Below are 20,382 nucleotides of genomic sequence, written 5' to 3'. Positions count from 1 at the left end.
ATCCTTGCTCAAAGCCCACCTCTTCAATGTCGCCTTCGGCACTTAACCACCATACCTCTATTTAGGAAATCTAGACTGTCCAAACTTGACATTTCGTCCTTTAGATTGTAAGCTCCTTTGAGCAGGGACTGTCCTTCTTTGTTAAACTGTACAGCGCTGCGTAATCCTAGTAGTGCTATAGAAATGTTAAGTAGTAGTAGTTGTAGAAGACCAGTGACTTCAAATTTTGCCTGCAGTATAGGCAGATGTTCACCACACATCATCACAAGACATGCTACAGATGTCTGGGAGAGGGGGTCATGATGTAAACCAGTGCGACATCTATGTACCAGTTGGTGTGTAAAGAATGTAGGAGGCCCTATGCTTTATCCTTCTAATTGGAAAGGATAAAGTAGTGTGATTGCCATGTTAGTCCACGAATGCACACAAATAAGAACTAATAAAAGAAATATATAATATGATAACTTTTATTGGACTAACATAATAGATTTTTTTGACTAGTGTTAGGGAGCAAAAACTCCTTCCTCATTAAGGCCAGAGAGAAAAGAAGGCAGATATCAAATAACAATGTCTGACAACGATGGGATTCGACCAGCTTCAGCTACACACCAATCTGTGGTGAATCTGTCCTGAAATGGGCTAATCCCTCTAGGTATTGAGGACTAGACCCTGGATTGTTTTGGGATGTGTCATTAACAGAATTCTGTGCTAAAGTATTGCCAGGCACCCACTGGGCGGCTTGTACTGAAAGGTATATTTCAAGATGTGGTTAAATCTGTGAAAATCAGGCATGGAGATTTGAAAACGAAGAGGCAAATTTTAGAGAGGAGAATTCAGGTGTCCAAGTCTGGACGTGCAGAATTCCCAGACTATTTTAGAAAAGGTTCTGCCAAATGTAAAGCCTCTTGAAAATTAGGAACAGGGCTACTTGTATCAACCTCACCACATCCAGCGGGAGCAGTGATTTTAGAAAGCTGCATGTTGGGGGTAAAAAACATAAATATCTCCCCCAAATAGACGTGGGAATAATTTTATAAAATTGCTGATCCCTCTGCTAAGGTCCCAGTGCCAGCATCTCCCCCTCCTGATCCCCCCCCTCAATGGCACATCCCTGGTCATATTACTTGCCCCCCCCCCCCCCGGCAGCATAAACCACCCCTGAGGTCCACTAATGTGGCACACCCTCCTCCACAAAAGCATAATCCACCCTCAAGGCCCTCGCTTATAGCACCCTGTGAACCACCTCCCCCGGCAGTCCAATCCCCTGAAGAGAGCCACAGCAAGATGGTTGAAATGTCAGTCAAACAAAATTGGATGTGGCACCATCTGGACAGCTGAAAAACCATGATAACAGCTAAAGAAGCAAGCCTGGGATTGCTCTCTAAGGGGTCCTTTTACTTAGACATGGTAGGCCTAACACAGGCCTACCGTGTGGTAAAAGAGCACTACCTTGGGACGTGCTATGGCATCCTGCAGTAGTTTCCTGCTCAGCATACGCTAATCCCACTCTGCAAGATATCTTTTATTTTCCAGTGCAGGAGGTGTGCCCATGGGTGGAGAGTAGACATGCCTGCGCTAATCTGGAAGAGCAGGCACATTACCATGTGTTACCCGATTAGTGCAGGAGCCCTTACGCCTCCTAAATAGGACAAGGAGTAAGAAGTGGATCTATGGGGTAGTACGGGGACCCAAAGAGGGTCTGGGAAACTTTATTTTTATAACTAGCACAGAAAACAGCAGCACTGGGGGAGAGAGAGGGGCAGATATCAGGTAGCCCTATTAAAAAATGGCAGCCCAAAGCAAATAAAGTGAAAAGAAACATGAATGGTATTTTGTTGTGTTTCCTTTCAAGAGATCCTCTGTGCTGTCATGCCTTTCTTTTTTTTTTTTAATTCAGATTAAGTCTTGGCACAGGCTTTTGATGAAACCTTACCTACAACATTGGAAACAACTTCCAAACTGATTTCTAGGGGGTTACCAGAAGAAAATACCCCTTTGAAAATTTCCCCTTCTACAGGAAAAACAGGAGGTACAAGGGGTGAGATTGGAGCAGGCCAGCTGAAGCATATAAGGGGATTTCATGTTAACATCTCTATGTATTGCAAAGAAATGCATGGGATAAAGAAATCCTTGCACATCTGGCTGCTAGGGGATTTTCAAAGGGTAACTCCCTGGGTGGGGGTGGGGGAGTCCTTATGTAAATTGAATTGTGGACTTTGGGTACAAGATGCCTGTAGGCCCGCAAGTTACACAGGTGGTAGAAGGAAAAGAGTTCTGAAAATATCAATCAGTGTATTCAATTTTGAAGGCTGTACCTCCAGAAAGATATAAACTGGTAAGAGTTGATCTATGGGAGGGCTACCAAAATGGTTCAAATGCCATATGAGATGAGACTTAAAGACCTAAACATGTATACCTAGATGAGAAGAAAGGAGGAATATGATAGAGACATCCAAATGCCTCAAAGGTATATATCTGGTATACGAAGCAAACATTTTTTTGAGAGGAATGAACTAGAATAGAGTTTCTCAGCCCTCGGAATACACCTTGCCATGTATATGCATGATATTAATTTGCATCCGCCGCCTCCATTGTATGCAAATCTATTTTATGGTCATGGTCATTATGGATTCCTGGAAATCTGAGTGGTTAGTGTTTCCCAAAGACTGGTCTGAGCACCCATGTTCTACCAGAAGTAGACTCAAGAGCAACATCAGAAAATACTTCTTCATGGAAAGATGGGTGCATGGATTGGAGTCAGAGTGGAGGGTGGAAACAAAAACAGTAATAGAATTCAAGAAAACATGAGACAAGCATATAATCTGCCTAGTTTCATTTCTGGTACAATGCTATGAACTTCAGTTGATCTCTGGTTTTCCTTTTCTTCATAATTAGGGATCCTCTTTGCTTAACTCATATATTCTGAAATCAACAGCTTATTAAGAGGGCTCAGATTGAATGGCTAATCTCATCAGCTATGCTGCTTTGTGGCTTTGCAGATGCTCCATGGAAGCCTACCATGAACTCATCTGCTTTGGTGGTAGAAGGTGACTATCTCACGATCTTCTGCAGTTCGCAAGGGAACCCTGAGCCCATTATGTCCATTATGAAGGATCAGGTGGTGCTCAAGAGAGTGGTCTATGAGAGTGAGATCCTACTAGAGATTCCCGTGGTAAATAATGAGGATGATGGAGAGTACTGGTGCACAGCTGAAAACCAGTATGGTTATAGCAACAGTTCATTCAACCTCACCGTTGAGTGTAAGTATTGCTAGCAGAACTTAAGTGAAAAGGAGAAATCATGGTATCAAAAAAAGATGAAACTGAGGGACTTCCAAAAGTAATCTAGAATCACAGAAAGATAGTGGTTGGGAGGGACTTCAAGAGATTATGAAGAATTATGGAAAATTCAGGCTAGGAAAGACTTCAAGGGATTATGAAAGCTATGGTGAATCCACCTTTCTAGCTCTGTCAGTGCAGTTATCTGTTGTCAGTTTGCAGTAATCCTGAGGATGACAACCCCTGCATGCATACACACTGACCACATACAAAAAAAGCAAAAACTTTATCGAGCAGTGATGTTCTCAGATAAAGAATATAAAATGACTGGAAAATATCTCTGAAAGAGAATAATTGCTCTGTTGAAAAGAAATCAACAAAGTACTTGGATCAAGATAATAAGCCAACCATCAATGTAGCTCCAAAACTTGCTTTATAGGTACTCATAGGTGTTGATTGCCTGCTTTGTGTGGGGACTAGAGATGGGGAGGTCAGATTGGCAGATTGTGTAGAAAATGAACTTTCTCTCCCATCTCAGATTGGCATGGATTCTTTTACTGTATGTCCCCCCTCCCCATACCTGACCCCACCAGGCTCAACCCCTTCTTCCAGTTATTTCTGCAACAGGGTGAGTCAATAAAATATTTTCAAACCTTTGATTTCTTGATCTTTTGTTGCCCTTATCGTCTCTGTGTTCCTTTCTTAATCCTTCAGTTTCTTGCTTGTTTTATGTTTTTATTTCAATGTATTTAATTTCTCTATAGCCTTCATTATTAATTCATTGTTTCCTATTCCCATGTCCTCTCTGATTTCTAAGTTTCTTTATTCTATTTCCCATTCTATTCTTTTCCTGTTATCTTTCTTTAGGTTATTTCATTCCTAGGTCCTAGGGCCATTGCCTTTCTTTTTCAAATATGTTTCTCCTTATGCTGCCTCTCCCCTTTCATTCTTTTTATCCTCCACTTCTGTTCCCTCTTACATTCTGTTTACTCCTTTCTTCCTCTCACACATTCTCCTTCCTTCTCTCTCTTCACTCCTTTCTTTATCCCTCTTTGTTCCCTCTCTGTACTGCTGCACCTTCCTATTTGCCTTTCATCTGTCTCCTCTCACCTTTCCCATCTCTTCCTACACACCACCCTTCTTCTTCTTTATTTTTCTCCTTCACTTTCACCCCTTCTCACTCTTCTCTCCTTTTCTCCCTTTCATCACCCTGTTTCTCCTCTTGCCTTTTCCCATCTCTCCCTTCCACCTTTCCTCCCTTCTTCCTCTCACTTCACAGTATGGGCTGAGGATGAAGCAAAAGTAATGGTAAACATGCCAGTGCGAGCCATGGAGTCAAGAGCATGCTTAGTCCTGCTGATCCCACAGATCTCCCAGGGCTTTGAAAGAGGAAACGTGAGGGTAGAGGGAGGAGGGGCCATGGGATCAGCAGTACTGTGTATGCTCCAAGACCCAACAGCCTGTGCTGATGTTTACTTTTCAACCCATGCTGTTACTTTTGCTGCCTCCTCAGCCTCTGCCTGTAGCTTTTGAGATGGGAGCATTGACCCCCCTCATAGCTCCCTAAATTCCACCTGTGTAGATACTCCTCACCCTAATCAAATGATCATAATAACATAAAAATAGCCATACTGGGTCAGACCAATGGTGCATCTAGCCCAGTATCCTGTTTCCAACAGTGGCCAATCCAGGCCACAAGTACCTGGTAGAAACCCAGATAGTAGCAACATTCCATGCTATCAATCCCAGGGCAAGCAGTGATAATTTCAACTGCTTCTTGAGCCTGTGGCAGGAACCAGTACCAAATCATTAGGACCATAGTTCTGGGACACAGACCTACTGAATCTAGAGCCTCCCATTACTCAAAGGAATGACTGGCTAAATTGCCAACACATTCATAATGCTGTTGCTTCTTCCCTCCATTAATAGTTGCACCCATTGTCCTACCGGATTCCAAGTGCACAGGAGGCCGGGATACTATTCAGTGCATCTGTGTTGTGAAGTCCAACCCGGAGTCCACCATTGTATTTGAGCTGCCAAATAGGAACCTTACCATAAATGAGACTGACCGGGGCTTTGTGTACTCCCAGAGGAATGGATATACCATTAGCAGCGTCCTGTCCTTGAGGGGAGAGATGGACTCAGAGATTCTCATCTTTTGCTCTGCAACCAACCTCTATGGCACAAAGATGAAGGAGCTGCCATTTCAGACCCCCAGTGAGTGTTGTGCTCTGGTGCCAGGATGCTAAAAGCTGGACAAAGGGAGAGGAGACTGGAGGACCCAGTAGGCAGATAGTAATATAGCTGTTCACATTTAGGACTGGAATGTTGAGGGGATGAGCACAGGGATACAAAAACTGTCACCTCTAGGACTGGAGGGCTCAGGGGATGGGAACAGGGATACAGAGCCTGTCACCTCTAGGACTGAATAGCTCAGGGGATAGGCACAGGGACACAGAGCCTGTCACCTCTAGGACTGGATGGCTCAGGGGATGGGCACAGAGGTATAGAGCCTGTCACCTCTAGGACTCAATAGCTCAGGGGATGGGCACTGAGATACAGAGCTTGTCACATCCAGGACTACAGAGTTCAGGGGATGGGTACAGACATATAGAGCACATCACCTCTAGGATTGGAGAGCTCAGGGGATGGGCCCAGTAATACAGAGCCTATCACCTCTAGGACTGAATAACTCAGGGGATGGACACAGGCATACACAATCTGTCACCTCTAGGACTGGAGGTCTCAAGGGATGGGCACAGGGGTATAGAACCTTTACCTCTTTGGCTGGATGTCTGTGTTTGTAACCTTAGCTTGTGTAATTGCAGAGTGTAAATGGTTAACTACTTGAACGATTACATTCTGATACTGATTTTTCTGCTGACTTTGCTGTGCATCTGTACTGTTTTAGGCAGCCAGCTGTGGGCAAAGTTTGGACCAGTGGGGGCTGTTTTTGCATTTGTTATTCTTATTGCTGTCGGGGGCTACATGATCAAGTCCAGAAAGAAGTAAGTACCACTGCAGCCACTCAAAGGGGGATACTATAACAAGATAGTATACACTTCCTCTCTACTCTGACTTGGTATGGTACTGAATACAGGTGCCCTGAAAGGATCATTACAAAAGCATTCTATAATTTATGCTCATAATCGAGTGCTCATCCTTGCTCCATCCGTGTGTACTATGCTCACTTTCAAAGTAGGTGTCATTGCATTTGGGCGCCATTTTGTGGAACAGCTCATTGCTGGATTATTGATATTTATGTGTATATGTGTACACTTACACATGTATATGCTGATATTCTGGTCATTCACAACTAGCGTGCAAATTTGCTTGAAGAAATTATAGAGTAAGGGCAATTGCATGCATAACCTAATTTAATAATGAGCTGCTAATTGGTGTTAATAATGAGGCTATAATTAGCACAGATAAGCAGTTATGTGCATAACTGCACTTAGTCAGCATTCTATATGTTGCACGCTCAAATTCTAGAGCATGCAACTTCAACGGAGGCATGTTCCTGGGAGGGACATGGGCAGGTCGGCAGTGTGTCAGGCAGTTTGGTGCGCAGGTTATAGAATACTAGCATTTAAACTAATTAAGCATGAGCATTTACTTCAGCCGTTGAGCTAGCATAAAGGTAGGTGTGTAAATGTGGACTTATGCCCTATTCTATAATGGCAATTCTATGCACAATTGCCGTTGTACAAATAAGGCTTAGCACACATCATCCCAGCATCTAACTTTAGGCGACCTTTATAGAATTACCCCCTACTGTCCAGTCTGACCCTATTCATTGACAACTGCTGCATGATTGTGGTCTTCTCCATCTGATACTGCTGTAATCATTGAACATCGACGGTGACTTGGTTCCTGCTTGACATTAGACCCAGCCCAGACCCTTTTGTTTCTGCTCTTCTAAAAACTTTCCAGGTTCATGACAATGCCATACATTCTTATACATCTGTTTTTTAACTGTTTATAGTGTGCGAGGGTTTTGCTCATTAACTTAATTTACTGGGGGATTTTTTTGTTCCTTGGTAGGGACACCATGAATGAGAGTTCCAGTTTCATTCAGCCAGAGAACCCTCCAGTGGCTTACTGCAGTGATTACAAAACACAGAAGAATCTGGAGAAGTCGGAGGTAACTGCACCCTTTCTGATTTCTCTCATATCCACAACCAGTGGAGTTTTTAGGATATCTACAATGAATATGAATGAGATAAATTTGCATAAATTGGAGGCCTGACCTATACAGAGTTATCTCATGAATATTTATTGTAGACAACTCAAAAACTTGACTGTTGTGGGGTCCCCAGGAGAGGGTTGGGAAGCCCTGATCTTATCAGTAGGACACTGGTGCTAGACAGGATGGCATCTACTACCTAAAGCATTTGCTTTCCTTGTTTCACTCCTCTTTGACAAGCTGATCACTAGGCAATGGCAGGGTGAAGCTGGCAGTGTTGGAATCTAATTCTTGACCATTGTAAGACTTTGATTTGGTCCTGGGTTTCTAACTTCCCCTTCTCCCCAGCCCATGCAGCTTGCTGGACCAAACAGCCAAACTGCTTAGAGACTTAAGATATAAGATCCAGACTGGATGTAGAACTACTGGTGACATGGAACTAGCTTAGGTTTATCAAATGACTTCAGGTCATCAGGAACAGGCTGGGCCAGTCCTAGTTTGGTCATACTGTACACATGGTAGTGGTAGAAGTTTAGACTCTGGGCCCCCAAGCAAAATGTTGCAGAGGGTCTCCCACAGCAGTAGGGGAGGGGAGAACACTCTATTTTGCCTCCTCAACTCACCCCATCACCAGATATGACCATAAGCCTCTACTGAGGCTGGCAAGATTTGAGTATCGCAAACCTTGAACTCTAGCAGTGTTGTGCCCCGTCTTCTTCAGTTAGATTATAAGTACATAAGTAGTGCCCTTCTGGGACAGACCCAAGGTCCATCAAGTCCAGCATTCTATTTTCAACAGTGGCCAATCCAGGTCACAAATATCTGGCAAGATCCCCCAAAAGTACAAAACATTTTATGCTGCTTATCCCAGAAATAAGCAGTGGATTTTCCCTGTCCATTTTAATAATGGTCTATGAACTTTTCCTTTAGGAAGCCGTCCAAACCTTTTTTTTAAACCCCGCTAAGCTAACCGCCTTTACCACAGTCTCTGGCAATGAATTCCAGAGTTTAATTACACGTTGCGTGAAGAAAATTTTTCGCTGTTTTAAATTTACTACTTTGTAGATTCATTGAATGCCCCCTAGTCCTAGTATTTTTGGAAGGAGTAAACAGACTCTTCACGTCTACCCTTTCCACTCCACTCATTATTTTATAGATCTCTATCATATCTCCCCTCAGCCATCTTTTCTCCAAGCTGAACAGCTCTAGCCGCTTTAGCCTTTCCTCATAGGGAAGTTGTCTCATTCCCTTTATCATTTTCGTTGTCCTTCTCTGTACCTTTTCTAATTCCACAATATCTGTTTTGAGATGCGGTGACCAGAATTGAACACAGTATTCAAGGCGCAGTTGCACTGTGGTGTGATACAAAGGCATTATAACGTTCTCATTTTTATTTTCCATTCCTTTCCTAATAATACCTAACATTCTATTTGCTTTCTTAGCCGCCGCAGCACACTGAGCAGAGGGTTTCAATGTATCATCAACGATGACACCTAGATCCCTTTCTTGGTCTGTGACTCCTGACGTGGAACCTTGCATTACGTAGCTATAATTCGGGTTCCTCTTTCCCACATGCATCACTTTGCACTTGCTCACATTAAACGTCATCAGGCATTTAGACGCCTAGTCTCAGTCTCAAGCATATCTGAGTGGTTTTACAATCCTGAAAAGGAAGATAGGAGAGAGAGAGAGAGAGAGAGAGAGAAAATGGATAGACAGGAAAGGGAGAGAGGAACTGGAGTTACAATAAATGACAGGAAAGATTAGGTAGTAGAAGTCAACAGCGGGGAAACCTATGAGGCTTGTCTGAGGTGTCCGGCAGGCCCACCCCAACAGCAGTCTCAAGTTTAGACATGTGTCTTCAAAAAGAAGTGTTTTCAAGTTTGATTTAAAGTTCTCTAAAGAAGTCTGCAGTCTTAGATGAAGAGGTAGAGCACTCCATAGAGTAAGGCTGATGACTGAGAAGATAGAGTGCCAGGTGGTGTCATATTCAATTTTCCTGAATGTGGATAGAACTAAAAGGTGCTGTTGGGATGAGAGAATGAAGTATCAGGAGATGTGTCAAAAAGAGTAGGGAGCATGTATCCCTTATTTTGAAGACCAGAAGAAGGATCCTATAAGTGATAGAAGTATTTTGAATTAATTGAATGCGGTGCCTAAGACCTTTGTACAATGAGATGCAGTAATCAATTTGGGAGAATACAAGAGAGTGGACCAACGTTTGAAAAGGAAAACTCACTTTTGTTGATTTCCAAGGGGTTGATATTCAGTTCAAACAATTTTTATTGAATTTTCAAATAAAGAAAACAGTGGCTGAATTAGCCTATACAATCAGAACAATAACAATAATTACCATCCTGGAAATAACAATTAACCATGTCAATTCAATAGTAACATATATGATGAACACTGAGTTTGAAAATAAAAAGTAAACTAAATGAAACCAAATAGAAAAGAGAAAAAGTGAAGGATAAAATGGTAACAATGACAAAGAACCTAATGGTGGAATATTCATACTCTAATTTCCATATAGATGTTATCTTATGGACCCTGTCGGTTTTTGATGATGCTTTCATATTTATATACAAGGCATACAATCTGCCACCAAAATGTTTAATTTAAAATGGTTGTGTTTTTCCATGATCCTAAAATCATATGAAGAACAATTGAAAGAAGTAAGTTCAGTAAAATACTGTGATCATCTATGTTAAGATTAGGATGCAGTGATCAAAGAATTATTACAGAAAATGAGACTGGTATGTCAATATTCAGAATCTTTTGTATAGTTTTCCAAATAGAGAACCAAAAGCCATGTATGATGAGACAGTCAGAACATATGTTGTAAAGTTCCATCTGAAGAGTTACAATGCCAGCAGAGATTATTAACATATAACTTTGCTTTTTATTTCCATTCTGGGGTCCATAAAGCTCTATGAGCTATGAAGTACATAGATTGGAGCAAGCTGGCTGATTGTATTGGTCTGGAAATTCAGGTCCAAAAGTATTCCCATGCTATGGAATATGTTGTTAAATTCAGTTCTGTATTCCAATAGGAAATCAATCTATTGTCTGAGTAGATAAATTAGATAATTTTTCCTTCGGTCATCAGCTTTGTACTAAGGACATGTATAGAAGATGTATCACGTAGTGTATTTATTTCTATTGAGCTCTTTTGACCATCTGGATAAGTCGCAAAGTTGAAATATTGTGAATAAGGCAACTTGTGTTTGAGACAGTTCATCAAAGTTATAAAATTGATTGTACAGAAGATGATCCAGTGAATAAAGAGATGACTGCCATCTATTTTTATCCATATAATTGTCAATAAACAACAAGGTAGAATGAGTATCTAAATATAATTTAAAATCAGTATTTTGTGATGGAATAATACAAGAAGTAATAAGCTGTATAGGGATAGGGAACAGTATGTTTCATTCCTGTTGTAACCAAATTGCATCACAATCTACATCAGCATCAGATAACCAACAGAATCCATAACTTAATACACCTTTCCAAAACTTATAACGCAAACTACCCTGACCCCCTTAAACATCCACAACCAGGACCCATTACTACGTATTATGTAGATTTTGCATTTTACTATGTACCCACTGTCCACCTGAACTGTAATCCTACCTGATCAATACTGTAACCTTATTCAACTATGTTGTGACCTTATTTGACTCTTTCTGTATTTTCTAACAATGAACCACTTAAACCCCATTGAACCTCCTAAGGTCCTAACCTGGTTCAGCACTTCGGGAGAGAGCTCTACACAGTGCCTCTCTCGAACTACCCCACTCAATACTTTGTAACCGCCTCCCTTTCTTCTATGTAAGCCACATTTAACCTACCAATAGGTGGGAAAATGCAGGATACAAATGCAATAAATAAATAAATAAATAAATGTGCCAGTGAGGCTCGGTGGTATGTAGAAAAACAGCAAAGTTAACACCACCTTTTTCTTTGAAGGCTTTAAGAGTTGTAAGAGCAATCCTGTGTACTTTATTTTTCCACAAAAAGTTTACCAATTTAGGGCTTCTTTCACAAAGCTGCACTAGCAGTTCCTGCACAGCAAATGAGAGGAAGCCCATAGGAATTGAATAGGCTTCCTCTCATTTGCTGCATGGGAATTGCTTACATGGTTTTGTAAAAGATGCTTGGAATGCCCTCCTGCGGGAGGTGGTGGAGAGGAAAATGGTAACGGAATTCAAACATGCGTGGGATAAACATAAAGGAATCCTGTTCAGAAGAAATGGATCCTCAGGAGCTTAGCCGAGATTGGGTGGCAGAGCTGGTGGTGGGAGGCGAGGCTGGTGGTTGGGAGGCGGGATAGTGCTGGGCAGACTTATACGGTCTGTGCCAGAGCCGGTGGTGGGAGGCGGGGCTGGTGGTTGGGAGGCGGGGATAGTGCTGGGCAGACTTGTACGGTCTGTGCCCTGAAAATGACAGTTACAAATCAAGGTAAGATATACACAAAAACTAGCACATATGAGTCTTGTTGGGCAGAATGGATGGACCATGCAGGTCTTTTTCTGCCATCATCTACTATGTTACTATCCAGCTTATAATCGAAAGTGATCGCCGGCCATTTCCCGACATAAATCGAGAGATGGCCGGCGATCTCGGAAAAGCGGTGAAATCGGTATAATCGAAAGCTGCGTTTTTGACAGCATCGCCGCTTTCCCGTCGCCTCGCCGGCGAAAGTTCAAAGGGGCGTGTCGCCGGCTAAGCGAAGGCGGGACATGGGCGGGCATTGGCGTGGCTACCAGATGGCCGGCTTTCGCCGATAATGAAAAAAAAAAAACCTGGCAATAAGCAGTATTTTGCCGAGTTTGCTTGGTCCTTTTATTTTCACGACCAAGCCTCAAAAAGGTGCCCCAACTGACCAGATGACCACCAGATGGAATGGGGGATGACCTCCCCATACTCCCCCAGTGGTCACCAACCCCCTCCCACACTAAAAAAATAAAATTAAAAACCTTTTTTGCCAGCCTGTATGCCAGCCTCAAATGCTGTACCCACCTCCATGACAGCAGAATGTGTTCTATCCTCTGACAGCCTTTCCCTGGTTGTAATGTGGCTCTCGGGTGAGTGTGACACCTTTTCTGTTAGGTGCACTGCAGAGTCACATCAGCAATGCATTGTGGTGGGTGTAGGGTACTGGGCTGTACTCCCATGCTGCTTTTCCCCCTGCTAACTGGGTCAGAGTGTGCCCTGTTTTACTTCCATTAGTCCATGAGGTAGTGGCCATGTTTGTAAGCCAGTTTTAGATCCCTTTCATGTGTTAGCCACGTCAGAGAACTTAGTTCTTACCTTGAATGTGGCTGAAAGAGGGCATTGTACAGCATTCTGCCAGCTCTGACCTACTTCTAATCTCAGTACCAGGGAGACTCGTTGCCAGTGGGGCACAACCTCTGATCTGCAGTTAACTGTGAGTAAACGTGCTTATTCAAATAAAGGACTTTTTCAAAGAGATTAGTCTTCAGGTGTCAACTGGTGTGGCAAGCTTATACAGCAGCAACAAGTCCTGTCCCTGGAGCACTTTTAGTGGGTACCGCAGTGCACTTAAGGCAGGCGAACCCAGACCCATCCCCCCCTACCTGTAACACTTGTGCTGGTAATGGGAGCCCTCCAAAACCCACTGTACCCACATGTCTAGGGTGCCCAGTTGGTGTCCTAGCATGTCAGGAGGACCAGTGCGCTACAAATGCTGGCTCCTCCCACGACCAAATGGCTTGGATTTCGCCGGGTTGGAGATCGCCGGTATTTTTTTCCATTATCGCTGAAAAACAAACCCGGCCATCTCAAACCCGGCGAAATCCAAGCCATTTGGCCAGGCTAAACCGTATTATCGAAAAAAATGGCCAGCCATCTTTTTCGATAATACGGTTCCGGCCAGCTGTAGCGCCGCCGCCACAATAGATCTCCGGCGACCTATTTGGCTGGCGACGTTCGATTATGCCCCTCCACGTTAGTAAACATTTGGGTGGCATACCTTATGCCTTTTATATAAATACAAAATTAAAGCATCAGAAAAAACTAACAGGTCCATAAGATAAAATCTACAGTATATGAAAGTCTCTGGAACACTGTTTAGAAATCAGAATATGAATATTCCATCATTGATGTTTTTGTTATTGGCATCATTTTATCCTTCACTATTTTCTTTTTTCCATTTGGTTTACTATTTATTTTTCTAATCATGTCATTATTCATGCTCATTGTTCATCACATATATCATTATTGAATGATATTACTGAATTATTGAATTACCAGGATGGTAATTATTGTTATTGTTCTGATTGTATTGGCTTATTCAACCACTGTTTTCTGTACTTGAAGCTTGAGACAAGTACATATGATCTCTAGGGAAGAGGAAGGGATCGTAGATGGCATAGATGGGCAGACTGTTTTTTGATGGCAATTCAATAAATTGGCACGAAGGTCTACACCTGTCACAATTGAGCATGCTCAGCACCAATTCTGTAATGGCCTAAGAGCTCACCTAAACTGCTATAGAAATACTAGTGCAACACTGCATTGATGTGGCAAAAGTTAGCTGTACCCACTTATGACAAGTCAATGGCTTGCATAAGAGGGCCTGCCTACAAGTGCCATGCAATGTGAGAAACTGGTGGCATTCTATACATTGCATGTGCTTCTTGTTGCCATGCTCATGACATGCCCATTGTCCACCCATGTGTATGCCCTCTCTTATAATTACATGCTAAACGATTTAGTCACAATTCCCCTGATATTTACAGTTCAGTGGGAGATAGCTGGTTATCTCCCACTGAATATTGCCAGTTAGTGCTTAGCAGATAACTGGTTATACTGTACAATGTAACTGGCTATCTGCCGATATTCAGCGTATCACCAGCTAAGTTTGATGGCTAAATTAGATCACTGAAAACCAGGCCTATCTTTGGCCAATTTAAACTTAATTGGCCAGTGCTGAGTATCGGTTATGTTTAAACTGGCCAAAAATAAACTGGATATTCAATGCCGATCACTGGAAACGGCCTGGTATTGAATATCTGGACTGAGTGCTGACAGCTTGGCTAACTCCTGAATATCGGCCCCAATGTTTATAGATTAACGCTTACCACTTACATGCCTGTCAATTATTGGCACCAATCATGCATGTAGGAACTATTGTTCCATAAGCTGGCTGCACTATTGGCACCTAAATGTAAGCACCAGCTGATAACATTGCCTTTTTTAATCTGCCATCATTTTCTCTATTCCTGTGTTTCTTTCATTAGTTCAGGACTAGAGTGCAGCTCCCTGGTTTGTTTTATTTATTTATTTAAAACCATCTCTATGCCATCTAGCAACATCACTTTAAGCATAAAACATACTCATACCAAACACATAAAAACATCAAATAAAACTACCTTCCAATAACAATAAGCATAACCTGACAGAACAACTTCCTGTAAAATTAATTGCTAAAAAACAATAAATCGTAATATTGTTAAAGGGAAGTCCTTTTCATTAAGGAGCACCTTTATTTTTTTTTACATAGTGGAAGACAATTCTGCTCCTGCCTCAGGTAAAGTATTCCAAAAGTGTGGCCTGGCAAATGAAATAGTCCGAGCTCGAGTTTCAATTTTATGATGCTCATATGCAGACAGTATTGAAAACAACCCCTGAGAGGATGATTGCAGGGTCTGACAAGGTTTGATGAAAACACAAAATGAATGTATAAAGGTTTTAGATAGACACAGCCCAACCAGAGTTAATGGGCTGTGTTGGCATTACTGCACCGGCAGCCGCTAGTGTGGCTTTGTAAACGGGGGGGGGGGGGGGGGGGGGGGGGGGGGAAGAGGGTCTCAAGTCATTTCACAGAGGTGATGAGATGTATCCATCACAGGATTTCAGTTAGCTCTCTTTCAACACCCCTTTTGACATGCTCTCTCTCTCTCTCTCTCTCTCTCTCTCTCTCTCTCACACACACACACACACACTCACACACACAAAAAGAATAAAAATAATAAACCCTTGGCTGCACAGTCATGTAAAATGAATTTGCATCCCCACAGGTTCTCTCTGAGGGGACACTCTGTTGGGCCTTCCAGTGACACCAAATTGTTCTAAATCACCCCAATTAAACCCAGGACATGGGATTTGTTGTTCCAATTCCCTTACTTGAAGAGTCCTGCTGGTTCAGTATAACATGTCTCCCCTGCATAATTTCACCAGTCTTTGGGGACAGACTCCCTTGTGCTACAGATTGTTTGATGGAGTTCAGAGGGAGATAAGGGCACTACTAGACTATTATTTTCCCCTAATGGTACCTTCTGTTCTACTGATGTCCCTGAGATAGTGGTACGCTCAGTCTCAACCTCATAAGCTCCATTTTGGTGGTAATGGCTCATCTCCACTTCCTGGGTCTTCTGGAATAAGTCTAATTTAATTTAATAAAAATACTTATAACCTTCTCTTTCAATCAAAAATAGAACAGAGCATCTCACAACAACAAAAATAACAAACAAAATAAAACAACCAATTCACCAAACACTATAATACAATCATCTTCCACTTTAGCTGTTGTAGAAAACATGCCCAAATACTATCCAACATGGTCTGTCACCTGAGAATCCTCCCACCTCCTTCTTTCAGAAGAAAAGGTCCCAGGAAAACTGTTCTTTCTGGAGCCTCTGCTTAGCCACTCATTGCATTTACCTGCCATCCATCCCTTTCTTCTTCATCCTTTCCTTTTTATATTCCACAATGTTGCCATCTGCTGGAAGAAACTGGTAATTTCTACATCCCCAAACTATCTCCATAGCAATTGTGGTTCTAATACACAGGCATATTATAGTAACATAGTAACATGGCAACATAGTAGGTGACTGCAGAAAAAGACCTGTACTGTCCATCCAGTCTGCCCAACAAGATAAACTCATATGCGCTACTTTATATGTATACCTGACCTTGATTTGTATCTACCATTTTCAAGGCACAGACCATAGAAGTCTGCCCAGTACTAGCCCTGCCTCCCAACCACTGGTGCTGCCACCCAATCTCTGCTAAGCTTCTGAGGATCCATTCCTTCTGAACAGGATTCCTTTATGTTTATCCCACGCATTTATATTATATAGTGTGCTGTTTCTCAGTGACATTAATAGCATATAGAGAAAGGTAATTCTATTTAATAATCATCAAAACCTCCGACTAAACTAAATAAGCCTTATGGAAATATTCACAAAAATATAGAACGTCTTTAACAAAAACTTAGAAACACTCTACATGAGAGGGAAACTTTGCATAAGGAAAAACTGTGTGCTCATAAGAGTACAGTTTCTTTCCTTATAAATATACTAAGCTGTAACAGAAGTAATAATTGTGTCAGATCATCTAGATAAGAGATACTGCTACTAGGTTTGTTCTTCTGTGGACTTGTAGTTCTTGCTTTTCTAGAGAAACTGGAAGTAGAATTTCAAGAGAGACAATGAAGGCAAACAGGACTGACTCACCCTCTCCAGAGGACACAGAAAGAACTGGCAATGCTACTTCCTCCTGCAAAGAGGAACTACATGCTTTAAGTTATGACCAGACTTGTATATATTTTTAACCACTCTAGGTTTATATTGACAAAAACAAGGCACATTGTGGAATATTTAGAGAGGGAGATTTAGATACATAAGTCTGGCTAAAGCAGGGCTTCTCAAACCTGGCCTAGTGACCATGATCGCTGAGTATTTAGGCTATCCACAGAATATGATGGGATAAATTTACATAAAGTGGATTTTCTGTGTAAATATACCCCAGGCATGTTCATTGAGGACTGACTTAGAGTAAGGTCACCAGGCCAGGTTTGGTAAGCTGTAGGCTAATAGTACTAGAGTCTATTTCCAGAAGTATATATTCTGATCTGAGCCCTGCATCACTGTCTGGTCTTCCTTCTCCACCAGTCCAATGAGATCTGCTCACTGGAGGACAAGTGATGGAGCAGGTGAGTATAGAGGCTTGCCAGTATGTATTATAACATTAAATTCATGCATAGAAAGAATGCTCGGAACTGGGGAACCTCACTGCTGTAGGAATGGGGTAAAACTTAAGTGATAACTGTCAGATGGATTTCTTGGTGTTTTCAGCACCAAAAATTACTTCAACCCATTCTCTGCCCAGCAAGAGACAGCTTACCTCCTGCAAATTTGCTCCTGAGATATCCATCAATGGCTGGAGTGATGGATGTTCAACACATTTGATAAAAATACCTATAGAGCAAGGGCTGAGGCAAAAATGCTGAAGGTGGGGGGAAGAAGGAGGCAGATTTCAAAGGGTTTGTCTGGAGAATTTCTGGGGATAAGCGGTAATCCTCTCCTTTTGAAAATGTCCTCCTCTTAGCAGCTAAAGATAGGTTTTAGTTTCACTGGATTGCTGAATCTGGTTTTAAAAAACTGGTCAAAATTAGGAGAGAGTTTAATATGTGGGAGCAAAATTAGCTAGCTAGGACTCATTTTCAACAATAGATACCTAAGGGCATTCTAAATTTAGTCCTTAAATAGCAGGCTTAAATCTGGCTGATGGGTGTTCACCAATCCTCCTTTAGAGCTCCCATATCTTTCCCACTCATCTTGTAAACCTTGGATGTATATATTTGCTTCCCCAGAGCCTCCTTGAATCTCCCATAGGAAAATAAAGACAACCCTGCCCTGGACTCAAACCCCAATATCAGTACTATGGTCTCTTACTCCGGACTCAAACCCTAATTCATAATGATGGAGCCTTCGGTTCCCAACAATCATCCCCTTGTTCCCAACCTTGGCAGCAAGAGCAGTGGAAAAGCCTCCCACCTGAACCCATAGCTTTGGAGATGGCAGAGGACATGAGATCATAGGATTATATGGGATGGTTTGAAAGTACTGTAAAGGTACTGGGTTGAAGGGAGAACTCCAAAAAGAATTTTTTCAGTAACTTACTCACCCTCTAATTCTATGTACTTGTAGTGTGCCTAAGAGTGGACTGGTCATATGGCCATTGAGGGGGCATTTCTATAAAGAGTGTGAAAATTAGGTGCCCCAAATCTGTGCATTAAGATAGTATTCTATAATAGCATCTGGGTGACTAGATTCCATTATAAACTAGCGCCTAAGCTGGCATTTGAGCATCTAACATTAGATGCCAACATTTAAGCGCTAACATTTACACCTGTCTTTTACATGTTGGGCAAAATTCTACACATGGGGCCAAAAAATCGGTACTGATATAAGTTTTGCGATAAGCGCTATTCTATAAATGGCACTCAGAGTTGGGTGCTGCTTATAGAATAGTGTTTGGTGCCAGGATCTGTGCCAATTTTAGGTGCGAGGATTTACAGCAAGTAAAATCTTGTCATGACTCACATCTCCAGTGCCCGGGTCCGGTTCAGAGGTGCGGGCGGCAGCGCGGCGCTTGGATTTTGCCCCTGTGTGTTGACGTGGGTGGCCACGGCAGCGCTTGACTCCTCCTTTCTCCCCTCATCGTCGGTATCGTCCTAAGGCTCCCTGCGGCAGCGCAGCTGGCTGGCACGGCATTGATGGCACTGGCTCCTCCCCTGCTGGGTTCCTCTTGGGTGAGGGCTGCTGATGTCAAGATGCCTTCACCTCTTAAGGAGGGCCTGGATCCTGACTCTGTGCCTCAGCTACTTTTTCCTCCTGTTGGTGCATTTTTGATCTTGTTCTTTGGTTGCCTTGCTAACTGCCTACCTGGACATGAAGCCTAAACCTGACTTTGCCTTGCTAGCTGCCTGCCTGGACCTGAAGCCTGAACGTGATCTTGCCTTGCTATCCGCCTGCCTGGACCTGAAGCCTGAACTTGTCTCCTGTTCCTGTCAAGCCATGTCTGTTCCTAATTCCTGTTCCTGCCAAGCCCAGTCTGTTCTTGGTCCCTGCTTCTGCTACAGCCAAACCTGTTCCTGACTCCTGCCCCTGCCAAGCCAATTCTGTTGTTGATATCCGTTTCTGCTTGTCCTTGTTCTGTTCCTGTCTCCTGTTCCTGCTACAGCCTAGTCAGTGTCTGTCTCCTGCTCCAGTGTCATCGAGTCCTGTTGGCCGCCAGCACCCAGGGGCTCAACCACTGGGGAACGGCGGTCATCACAGGCGAAGAACCATGCCTTTCCGGCTGCTCTTCCTGGAACAGAATTCTCCTGCTCTGAGAACTGCACAAGTGCTCACCTTACCTGAACCCATCACAAATCTGGTGCAAATTCTCATGCTTAAGTTACACACAGATCTCCCTTATTCTATAAAACTGTGCATAAATTCCAGGAACACTCCCGATCTACCCATACCCCTCCCATGGCCACACCCCTTTTTGGATCCACATATAACATGTACGTGTGGATCCCAGCACCTAAAAATGTGAGAATAAATTTAAATTGATGCCAATTAGTGCTGATAATTGATTATGAGCGCCCAGTTATCAGCAGTAATTGACTTGTTATTCAATTAAATTGCATATAGAAACTGGACACGGGCCCAAATTTCTGCACACAATTTTGAGCGTCATATATAGAATTAAACCGGGTATATGTTGGCATCTAAAGTGGTGGACATTCTTTTTTACAATTTAGTGCCCTTTATGTTCTTATCTGTTGGACCAGACGTGGTAAAGTCTATATTTTGGCAATAAAACAGAAGAACAGGATCCCTCGCAGTCTCACAAATGAACCAAACACAGTGAAGGTGACAAAAACTAACAGACAATGTCCTTGTAAGAAGCAAACAGTTGTTATTGAAATCCAAAAGTTCCCAAAGATTGTTACCACCAGCTCGAAATTCTGCCCCTGACACAGCTGTTTCTCAGGCAAAACATGGCCATGTCGGGCACAGATGTCTGAATCTTTGGGAGCGTTTGGATTTCAATAACAACTGTTTGCTTCTTACAAGGTCTGCCTCTTGTTTTTATCTATTCTACTAGTAAAAA

The 20,382-nt window shown here is 42.6% G+C and overlaps 1 protein-coding gene across 1 annotated transcript in view; it reads left to right on the top strand.

The window, feature by feature from the left end:
* Positions 1-20,382, top strand: part of LOC115476643 (myelin-associated glycoprotein-like) — a 116,566-nt gene that overhangs the window by 79,881 nt on the left and 16,303 nt on the right. Inside the window, exons 6-9 of the mRNA XM_030213118.1 lie at positions 3,000-3,260; positions 5,208-5,495; positions 6,190-6,286; positions 7,323-7,422. Coding sequence (XP_030068978.1) covers positions 3,000-3,260; positions 5,208-5,495; positions 6,190-6,286; positions 7,323-7,422 — 746 coding nt within the window. The remainder of the gene's footprint in view (positions 1-2,999; positions 3,261-5,207; positions 5,496-6,189; positions 6,287-7,322; positions 7,423-20,382) is intronic.

Source organism: Microcaecilia unicolor, chromosome 8, assembly GCF_901765095.1.
Source record: "Microcaecilia unicolor chromosome 8, aMicUni1.1, whole genome shotgun sequence".
In the NCBI taxonomy this organism is placed as follows: Eukaryota; Metazoa; Chordata; class Amphibia; order Gymnophiona; family Siphonopidae; genus Microcaecilia; species Microcaecilia unicolor.
The sequence above is the reverse complement of the archived record's forward strand: the minus strand, read 5'-3'. Positions and strand labels throughout refer to the sequence as shown.